At 43.3% G+C, this 10,827-nt stretch overlaps 1 protein-coding gene across 7 annotated transcripts in view; it reads left to right on the plus strand.

The window, feature by feature from the left end:
- The window catches only part of crebbpa (CREB binding lysine acetyltransferase a), a 60,118-nt gene extending 50,189 nt beyond the window's left edge, over positions 1 to 9,929 (plus strand). For all 7 annotated transcript variants that reach the window (XM_078278438.1, XM_078278447.1, XM_078278492.1 and 4 more), the window contains 8 exons: positions 503 to 653; positions 2,298 to 2,444; positions 2,533 to 2,646; positions 2,808 to 2,973; positions 4,397 to 4,564; positions 4,962 to 5,123; positions 5,745 to 6,026; positions 6,368 to 9,929. In XM_078278438.1, coding sequence (XP_078134564.1) covers positions 503 to 653; positions 2,298 to 2,444; positions 2,533 to 2,646; positions 2,808 to 2,973; positions 4,397 to 4,564; positions 4,962 to 5,123; positions 5,745 to 6,026; positions 6,368 to 8,641 — 3,464 coding nt within the window. In that variant the 3' untranslated portion in view covers positions 8,642 to 9,929. The remainder of the gene's footprint in view (positions 1 to 502; positions 654 to 2,297; positions 2,445 to 2,532; positions 2,647 to 2,807; positions 2,974 to 4,396; positions 4,565 to 4,961; positions 5,124 to 5,744; positions 6,027 to 6,367) is intronic.
- The last annotated feature ends 898 nt before the right edge of the window (positions 9,930 to 10,827 follow it).

Below are 10,827 nucleotides of genomic sequence, written 5' to 3' on the forward strand. Positions count from 1 at the left end.
CACATTTTTCTTTTGTTTACAGTAAATAAATAATAAACAAATACAAATGTTAAAATCAAGTTCATAAAGTCATTCTTTGCATTCATTTGATTCCCAATCAAGATACACTGGTAAGAATTGCTTTCCATTGTTAATATGTACTTAAAAACGCAAAATAATAGAATTTTAATGTGATAAAACATGCGATTAATCGCGATTAAGACAAAATTAATCATTTGACACCCCTAAAGATAATATAAACCACCTCCCCATGCACATGGGCTGCATATGTCTGTTTCTGTAGCTTACCTGCAGTGGCAGCCTTTTTTTTTTTTCCTCACAGATATTTTTCTTTGGTGTTTGTAGCCCTGGAGAACAATACTGACCTTTATGGAATGTGTTGCTAACAGATTTTGCAGGTTCTTTAAGTACCCGAGGTGTAACCCCTGTTTTTCTTTTATCCTGGAAAGTTAAAAGAATTGCCATTTTTCAAAAATGTCTCTTGTGTGTTTGTACACTGAAGGGCTGCAATCGACACGATTGGGAATGTACATAGAGGACCGTGTGAATAAATACTTGAAGAGACAGAACCACCCAGAGGCCGGAGAGGTGTTTGTGCGAGTGGTGGCGAGCTCCGACAAAACAGTGGAAGTAAAACCAGGCATGAAAGCCAGGTGAGAGCATCGCTGACAGGAAGACAGGAGAACTGGGTGTATGTAATGTATGCTTTGGTATGTTGACCCCTTAGCATTCGCCCCCTTTGTCAAGAGGGCTAGGGGTGGCGGACAGGGGATGTTTAGAGGGATGTAGCAGGTCAACAGTAGATTCCACATAGAAGGGGCATACAGAATTTGAAAGCGGGGAGCCTGAGGATTAATTTGCCATGTCAAGATTTTCTAGTCATAAATCAGAAATAAATATTAATTAATTAAATTGTACGAGTATGTGAAGCCCATTCTCGTGCTCACTTATGTCGCAGAAGTTGTTGCAGCAGTTTTTGGGTTGATAACATTTGTTACACAGATTTGGCGAGTATTGGATTGGATTTGGAAGTTAGTTTTTAACCTATAAAAAATCGAGAAGAACACCATAGAAAAATCCATGTTCTGATTTGGTATCAGAACTTTTGACATTTGGAGATTACTGCAAGAATTGCATTTTTTTTTGGCGATTGGATGGGGAGCACTTATGTTCTGGAAACTGCTCTGAAACCCCTTTTTATGGTCAATATACCTAGGAAAGCCATATACAGTGGTGCTCATAAGTTTATGAACCCCTGCTAAAGTTGACTAAAAAGAGGAATAAAAAAAATCATCTTTTGGAAATTGATCTTAATGCCGTAATTTAAAAAAATGAGGAAAGATCCAACCTTTAAGGACCCCAATTTTCTTTGTGAATGAATAATGTATCGTACATAAATAAATGTTCTTCCTTAAAATACAGGGGGCATAAGTAAGTACACCCCTACGTTAAATTCCCATAGAGGCAGGCAGATTATTATTTTTAAAGGCCCAGCTCATATTTGTCTGGAGCATATTTTATGTTGTCCCTGCAACACAAAGCTGAATGCCCTCTATAAAGCGTTCATACCCACTCAAGAGGGATTGTGGAACCGGCATGTTTGACAAGATGGAGGGCACACCCTCTCCAACTACCTCAGAAGTTTGTTCACTGTTTCATCACACACGACACGATCAAAGTCTGCTTGTCCCATCCGCGCAGGGAGGAGGCCCTTGTTCAACAACCTGTTATCTTCAATTTGACTGATTTAAGGCTGTTTGCTTTTTATTGACTCAAGGCCACTTGACTTGAATTGTCCCATTATGATCTTGAGTGTCGCTAAAAGCAGCAGCAGGACACAAGGCAATTTCTCGGGCAGCTCATGACTCTTTTTTCCTAGAAGCCTTTATAGTCACAATAAAATAAAAAATAAAAGGCTTTTTAAACTGTTGATATGAAACATTTATGTACTGTATTATATTCTTCTGGAACTATAGAATACTTTTAAGGTTTTAAGATTTTTTTAGTGCCAACATACCTTTACACCCTGCGCAAATAAGAGAAACAGTCATTCATATATATATATATATATATATATATATATATATATATATATATATATATATATATATATATATATATATATATATAAAATGTACAGCTCGACACAGTCCGCACCTTTGTGTTGAGAGTGTTGTGTTCGGAGCAGACCCTCCCAACATTATGACATGTTTCAGCCAGCAATAACCCAAGACAGACTAGAGATCACGTTATGCTGTTTACGCATTTTAATATCTGATTTTCCTTGTTTACCACAGGTTTGTGGACACGGGTGAAATGCCCGAGACATTTCCCTACAGAACCAAAGCACTTTTTGCCTTTGAGGAGATTGATGGCGTGGACGTGTGCTTCTTTGGCATGCACGTGCAGGAGTACGGCTCTGAGTGCGCATTCCCCAACACTAGGTATGTACTACATTGCAATGAAGGACTGGCACTTCAGGTGCTTTGTATGCGTGAAATTGATTGATTTCCCCTCTCTCTACCTCTGCAGACGGGTCTACATATCATACCTTGACAGTATTCACTTCTTCAGACCTCGGATTCTACGAACAGCAGTGTACCACGAGATCCTCATCGGCTATCTAGAATATGTCAAGAAACTTGGGTAAGCCTTGCTCTAATACTTGTTCTCCGCCTCCCCTCTTGAAAGATAGAGGGGAGAGTCTCTGGAGTGAACTTCGTGGTGGGATTTAGTTCTAAGGAAGCAGATGTCCTAACTTACATATTGTCTCTTTGGTCTTATTTCTGGTCTGTGTATACCCACAGGTATGCCCAGGGCCACATCTGGGCGTGTCCGCCGAGTGAAGGAGACGACTACATCTTCCACTGCCATCCTCCTGACCAGAAGATCCCCAAGCCTAAGAGGCTGCAGGAGTGGTACAGGAAGATGCTGGACAAGGCCTTTGCCGAGAGGATTCTGCATGACTACAAGGTATGGAGACATTTTCTGACACAAGGCTTACAACTCAATATGCAGTCTGTAATATTTAGGGTTAACAAAGGAAACATTTACATGTGCAAGCAAAAAGTTGATTGATTTGTAAAGGGAGATTAGTGTTGTCTATAGGGCTGAAACGATTCCTCGAGTAACTTGAATAATTCGATTACTAAAAATCCTCGATGAAAAATGATTTGCCTCGAAGCTTCGTTTAAACAGTGTTACAAACGTATCGCTCACAGTGTTTCCGCACGGATGATTATTACTGACGCTGCTGGCGACCCAACACATGCCATGAAACTGACGGCGCAGTTTACAAAATGAAGAAAGTGAATATTGTGAGGGAATAAGAGAAGGGACAGGCTGGAGAAAACGAGAGAAAGTGTCCAAAGTTGGGAATCAGTTTAAACATAATTAAAACGAAAACTCTGTACAGTGTGTCTACTGCAAAATCAAACTAGCTTACCACAATAATAGCACGTCAATGCTTCAGCATCTCAACAGAAACAGAGTCTAACTTAATCATCCATTCCACGAAGCGGACCCGACAAAAGTGAATCACAGAGTCGTATGGACGATGAAACTACACCAAACACAACAACTAGCAAAAACAAAGACAAGAAAATACGTAGCGGTGACCACAATTTGATCTAAAGAGCCGACTTGTTGACTATCTTGTCGCAGAAACAGCTGATTTTTTGCGCACCATTTTCTCCCACTCTCTCTCCACTCAGAAACAGCTGATCAACGATCTACTAGCATAAGTGTAACAGAGCTGCTTGACATTGTAATCAAATATATAAATGAAAATAGGTTGAGTATAACTAATATTCACATATAGGCCTATATACAGATCAGTCTCAGGTTGAAACTTGTAGTTCTGAAAGTTAAGTTGCACAACTTAAGGTCATGTTTATGTATGTTTAATGTAGGCCTTAGTTGGAAGTTGTTATTGCATTTCAGAAAACGTTTTCTTTAAAAACAACGTAATATGGCACTTAAATGCACTTCATATGTTTAGTTTTTTGAGCGATGATATTGTAAGCAATGTAGACAACAAAAATGTAGCTTTTTCCGAAAATTTAACCAAACTATTGTTTATTATTGCTCTTCAATAAAACAAAAGTGTTTCTTATCCGATTACTCGATTAATCAATGGAATAATCGGTAGAATACTTGATTACTGAAATAATCGATAGCTGCAGCCCTAGTTGTCTAGTTAGGTTTTGATTGGCTGTGATCCTGATCCCATTTCCTGGTAGAATTCTACGTAAATAGTTGGTAGTCTGAACACTTCTGCTACTTTGTCGGTATAAACAGGCAAACACATTAAACATGTAAATGCCCATCATGTTGGATTCCTGAAAACATGTCAGAAACATCTTGAATCAATTGTGTTTTTCGTCCTCCTCCTCAGGACATCTGCAAACAGGCGACAGAGGACCGTCTGACCAGCGCTAATGAGCTGCCGTACTTTGAAGGCGACTTCTGGCCCAACGTGCTGGAGGAGAGCATCAAGGAGCTGGAGCAGGAGGAGGAGGAGAGGAAGAAGGAGGAGAACACAGCTGCCTCTGAAACTCCGGAGGTGCGAACGTTGTGTCATGGTTTGGTGATGTGATACTGGCAAAGTTATGGATATACAACTCTACTTTGTAGTCATGTTTAATTGCCTTTGACAGCCATTTTGCACTTCAAGAAGATTAGATTAACATTCTTTCATATAGCACTACTTTCCTTGGAATATCATTATTAACACATTTGAAATAGAATTTGATGAATTTTAATGATCTTTTAATTAGAAGTTGAATTAAGGTGACAACAAGGAGTAACACAGTGTAACTAAAGTACTCATGCCATTTTGATGATACCAAATTCCTCGCTGTTATGAGTACTAACTTGACGGTGGGAGAGATTCTGTCAAAAAATCAATATGGTAAAAATGTAATAAGCTTAGTTTTCTGTCATTTGCATATCTCCCACAGGGTACACCAGGTGACAGCAAAAACGCTAAGAAGAAGAACAACAAGAAGACCAGTAAAAACAAGGGCAGCGTGAGCCGAGCCAATAAGAAGAAGCCTGGGATGCCGAATGTAGCCAATGATCTGTCCCAGAAGCTATACGCCACCATGGAGAAGCACAAAGAGGTCAGACTTGTTTAGTTCTTTTTACAGGGTTCATATGTTTTGAAAAAACCTGGAGAAGTTATGGAATTTGAAAAATGCAAATTCCAGGCCTGGAAAGGTTTTGGAAACATAAAAAGACCCAGAAAGCTTTGGGAAAGTCATGGAATGTTTTTGTGTTTAATACATGTATTTCACGTCGTCCTAACCTCACCGTTCTGTTCGGGGCGCGATATTACGACTCCCACTATGAACCACATCAATTGTCATTCATTTTATTGTTAAACCTCTGAGGGTAAACTTTAACACAGATTTGTATTCGTATTGTGTAATGTCGACTGACATTTTCAGGAACACATAGTATATAAATTTGCGAAAAAGTCATGGAAAAGTATTGGTTAAAATGCGTATGAACCCCGTTTTTATTTTTCTATTCGATATTAAGCAGTTTTAATGATAAGCAGGCATTTAATGAACATTTGTGTATTGGATAGTGACTAAAATGTATGTTCTTACTATTTGACTTAATGATACTTCCCCTCTAAATGTAGTAATTTAGAACGTAAATATGTTTTAATACCAGTTTCCGTTTTGCTTGTGCTTCTCTAATTCTCATTTCTGTGCGTTTTTCTCTGTCTGCTGAAGGTGTTCTTTGTAATCCACCTCCACTCCGGACCCATGGCCAACACCCTGCCGCCCATCGTTGACCCTGACCCCATGCTCTCCTGTGACCTGATGGATGGCCGCGATGCCTTCCTGACTCTGGCCAGGGACAAACACTGGGAGTTCAGCTCCCTCAGGAGGTGCAAGTGGAGCACCATGTGCATGCTGGTTGAGCTGCACAACCAGGGACAGGACCGCTTTGTCTACACTTGCAACGAGTGCAAACACCACGTGGAGACACGCTGGCACTGCACTGTGTGCGAGGTAAGTTACTACTGTTACTATGCTGTTGGGTTTTTACACTGGAATCACTCCTGTGTCTGAAACTGTAAGAAACACACAGTGTAAGAAAATGAAAACGAAAGTCAGTCCGTGTTATATTACAGACAATGATAAATCGTAACAAAATATATATATATATATATATATATATATATATATATATATATATATATATATATATATATATATATATATATATATATATATATGTGTACTTCATCAAATACTAATATTCTCAACAGCAAGAGTACATTTTTGAAACTTTTGACAGAACAATTTTTCAGACTTGGTAATTATGTGTCCCCATCTGCCCTTTCCTGCAGGACTTTGATCTGTGCATTAATTGTTATAACGTGAAGGGCCACGAGCACCAGATGGTGAAATGGGGCCTTGGCCTGGACGACGACAGCAACGGCCAGAGTGGAGAGGCCTCCAAGAGCCCACAGGAGAGCCGGCGCTTAAGTATCCAACGCTGCATCCAGTCCCTGGTCCACGCTTGTCAATGTCGCAATGCCAACTGCTCTCTGCCGTCCTGCCAGAAGATGAAGCGAGTGGTGCAGCACACCAAGGGCTGCAAGCGCAAAACCAACGGTGGCTGCCCTGTATGCAAGCAACTAATCGCTTTATGCTGTTACCACGCAAAGCACTGTCAGGAGAACAAGTGTCCTGTCCCGTTCTGCCTGAACATCAAGCACAAGCTTCGCCAGCAGCAGCTGCAGCACAGGCTCCAGCAGGCCCAGCTGATGAGGAGAAGAATGGCCACCATGCAAGGCAGAACCATGCCGCTACCGTCCCCACCGCCCTCAGCTGCTCCCAGCACTCCCACTTCTCATGCCCAGCCTAACACTCCTCAGACGCCCCAACTGCCGCTCTCCAACCAGCCACAGACCCCCAACTCAGCAGGCGTCATGCCCCCCTCTTTTCCCAACGCACCTCGCAATGGCCAGCCTCAAACACCAGTGTCCCAGGGCAAGCCCGGGCCCCAGGCTTCCCCTCTGCACCAGCAGCAGTCCCCTCTCCCCCAGCCGCCCCAGCCACCTCAGCAGCTACAGCAGCAGCCTCCCCTTGCTGCAGTCAAGATGGCACGGCACATCGAGATGATGGCACAAGCCCAGCAGAACCAGCAGAACTACCGGGTCAACATGAACGGCTTACCCATGAACCCCCAGCAGCCACAGCAGCGTATGACCGGACCAATGCAGCCACCCATGCAGATGGTGCCAGGGCCCCGGGGACCACAGGTCATGCAACCGGGCATGCCCCCAGGTCAGTGGTCTGGAGCTGCAGGGCCGATGCTGGCAGCTCAGACTCAACAACCAGGCATTGTCCCAGGCCAGACCCCCCAGCAGGCCATGACCATGCAGCGAGCCATGATGGCCCCAGGGCAGCAACCTCAGCAGGGCCAGAGGCTGCTGATTCCACAGCAGCCTGGTGCCCGGCCACAAACGCCCCAGAGACCTGGGGCTATTGCACCCAACGCTCTGCAGGACCTCCTCCGCACCCTCAAATCTCCCAGCTCGCCCCAGCAGCAGCAGCAAGTCCTCAACATCCTCAAATCAAACCCTCAGCTAATGGCTGCTTTCATCAAACAGCGAACAGCCAAGTACCATGCCAACCAGCCGCAACAAGCAGGTCAGCAACCGCAACCCGGCATGCCAACAATGCAGGCCATGTCCATGCCAGGAGGTGCGGTGCAGAGGCCGGGAATGCCCCCACAGCAGCCTCAGCAGCCGCCTGTGCAGGGCATGGCTGCATTAGGGGCTCAAGGGCAGCTGATAAACGCAGCACACAACACCAACCCCCAGATCCAGGAGCTCTACCGTCGGCAGCTCTTAAGACAGCAGCAGCAGCAGCAGCAGCAGCAGCAGCAGCAACAGGGGGTGATGCCTCAGGGCCATCCTGGCCAGTTCCCTGCTCAGGCGCAGGGTACAGCAGCAACGTACTCCCAGCTTCGCATGCAGCAACAGCAGCAGCAGATAGCCATGCAGGCAGGTTCAGGAGCCGCTGGGGGACCCATGGGCCAGCTCCCACCCATGGCTCAGATGGCCCAGCCCGGCATGGGGATGGACTCCACCAAGAACTTGCTGCATCAACGAATGCTCCAGCAGCAACTTCCCCAGCAGCAGCAGGCCGTCCTCAAGCAGCAGATGGGCTCTCCTGCCCAGCCCAGCGCCATGAGCCCCCAGGCCCACCTGCTGGCCAGCCAGCCCCAGGGTGGAGCCCACCTCCCCGGCCAGCCCACACTAGCGAATGCCCTCAGCAACCAGGTCCGTTCCCCCGCGCCAGTCCAGTCCCCCTGTCTGCCCTCGCAACAGCAGCCCCAGCAGCAGCGACCACATTCCAGTCCCTCGCCGCAGGTTCAGAACCAGCCCCAGCCCTCGCCACAGCACCCACACCCACCCCACTCGGGTTCCCCCCACCCGGGACTCGGGGGCCCGCTGTCAGGGTCCATGGAGCAGGGACATTTGGGGACACCAGAACAAAGCGCCATGCTACCGCAGCTTAACACGCCCAACAGAGGGGGGCTGAACAGTGACTTGGGGATGGTGGGAGATGCTACAGGGGACACTCTGGAGAAGTTTGTGGAAGGATTGTAGCATTTCTGCTTGGAACTAAAGAACACAATCTCTCTCCCAGGGACCCATCCTCCCACCTCTCTTCCTCCTAGTTTCCCCTCGGAGTCTTTATCCCGATAGAGGGCTTTGTTTGTTCTTTTGTTTTTTTTGTACCGACATGTAAAAAGTTTCAGCTGTTGTAAAAAGAAAAAGAAACTGGTTGGAAAAAACAAAAACAAAAAAGTCAACACTTATAGGGATTGTAATTGTTTCCTAAAAGTTGCTTCGTAAATGAAATTTAAATCACAAAGAATATATTTTTTGGTTGAGACCAAATGTGTTCAATACTCAATTTATTTTTGGTTTGTTTTTGGAATGGGTTCATGCCTTTTTCGTTACTTTTTTTTTTTCTCAAAGAAAATGTACAATTGCATTATATTATTCATATCTTTTTATTTTGTACCTTTTGGAAAAGAAACTTAAAGCATTTTGTGTTGAAACTGTAAAATAATTTGTGTGGGAATTGGGCCAGGTTTTCGTTCTCTTCTAAAGCTGTCATTCCTGGCTGTCATTGTAATCTAGTGTTGTACTGGTTGTACTATTACTCCCAAGACGATGCGTTCAGGGACTGTTCCCCTCCTCTTTGTGTGTATGAAGAGCACTCAGTTGTATTGAAAATAGGAAATGGACTGCGGCAGTTGTGTATACACAGGCATGTATACAGGCACACATGAAGACACTGACACAAACCCTCACAGTCACTTAAGTAATTACAGCTCCGACTGGTTTAACAAACACAGACACCAAGGACTGCGAACTACATCTCTGTGGCCTGTGATTTGGAAAATCTGTCTTGCAGGTGTAGAACATTGTTGCTTTGACATTAAAAAGAATTTGTCATACTTTTTTGTCATACAAATGTTGTAAAGTGTAAAGAGAGTGTGAGAAAGAGACCAGCCCCCTAAGCTGAGGTGGAATGATCACCGGTTGTTTGTCGGCCACATCTCTGATGACGCCCCATCCTCTGAATTTTACACTAAGCTGTGTGCTATCTAGGGATGAAGGCCACATTTGAGGTTCACCCTGAGGAAAACTAAATGTTATCAACCCTCATTCCTCTGTCACAAAAACTTGAATTTGGGGGGGGGATTTACTTTTTCTCCTATTGTAAATCAAGTTATTAAGCAAAATACTATAAATATAAGGAAGAGAGAATGACATCACTGTATAAACTGGTTAAAAGACTCATTTCTTACTTATATACCATATTGTTAAATAAACTGTGTGCAGCAGAAGAACTCCAGTACTCTGTTGACTAAATAATGAGGCATCACTCCTGTGTACTACTTTGTGTTAATTATTGTTAAGCTCAGCAGTGTTTCATTTTCCAGTCGCTATTAATTTTGTATTTAAAAAATAGGTGATAGTGGTCAGAAAAGTGACCGTATGACTGGTTGAAGCCCTGTCTTTTTCTTCTTCTTTTTTTTTTTTTTTTGCCCTAAAATGACGTTTATTTTTAATGAAACTATTTCATTTTATATTCCTATAACTTTATTCTGCATCTACACTTCTACAGATTGAAAAAGTGGGTGAGTTTGATGTGTCATAGTTTCAGATCAGAGTGCATGATCACAGTTACAGGAGTTTTTAGTATAGTGTAGGACTAGTGATGCAGCAATTTTCATATAGAGCTCACAATTCAGAAACTGAAAGAGGTTACTGGTAACCATTTTATTTGCAATGATGTGGTGGATTGTAAACATCTGAACTGTTGCCTCACTTTTATTTGATAGTCACCCACTTCTATTGGTGCTTCAGTCTCAAGTAAAGGCCTATAACCCAGTCAAGTTAGACCAAATGACTGGTAGCAAGGGAAAAACTGATATTAAACACACTGTATATTGAGCCTTTGAAAGTAATAATTGATTGGAAAACATTCACTTATAATACGTTCAATTCTAAAAATGTCTACATTTTCCGGTTATTGGAAATAAGTTCAAGTCATATAATTCAGTCCTAACCTCAAATTGAAGTCAAAAGCTTTGCAAGGGTCTTGTAAGTGGGATAAAAGCACAGAACGTTTCTATAAAAGTACTGTTTTTATGAGAAATATGTATTACTCAAGTCCTGTCTGGATTTGAGGCTCATCAATACATTTAGACAACAATAGTTAAAGTAAGGAAGGAAGCAGGATTGAAGTTTGTGGGTGTGTGTATCTATATACTTCT

This window comes from Sander vitreus, chromosome 2 (assembly GCF_031162955.1).
Source record: "Sander vitreus isolate 19-12246 chromosome 2, sanVit1, whole genome shotgun sequence".
NCBI lineage: Eukaryota > Metazoa > Chordata > Actinopteri > Perciformes > Percidae > Sander > Sander vitreus.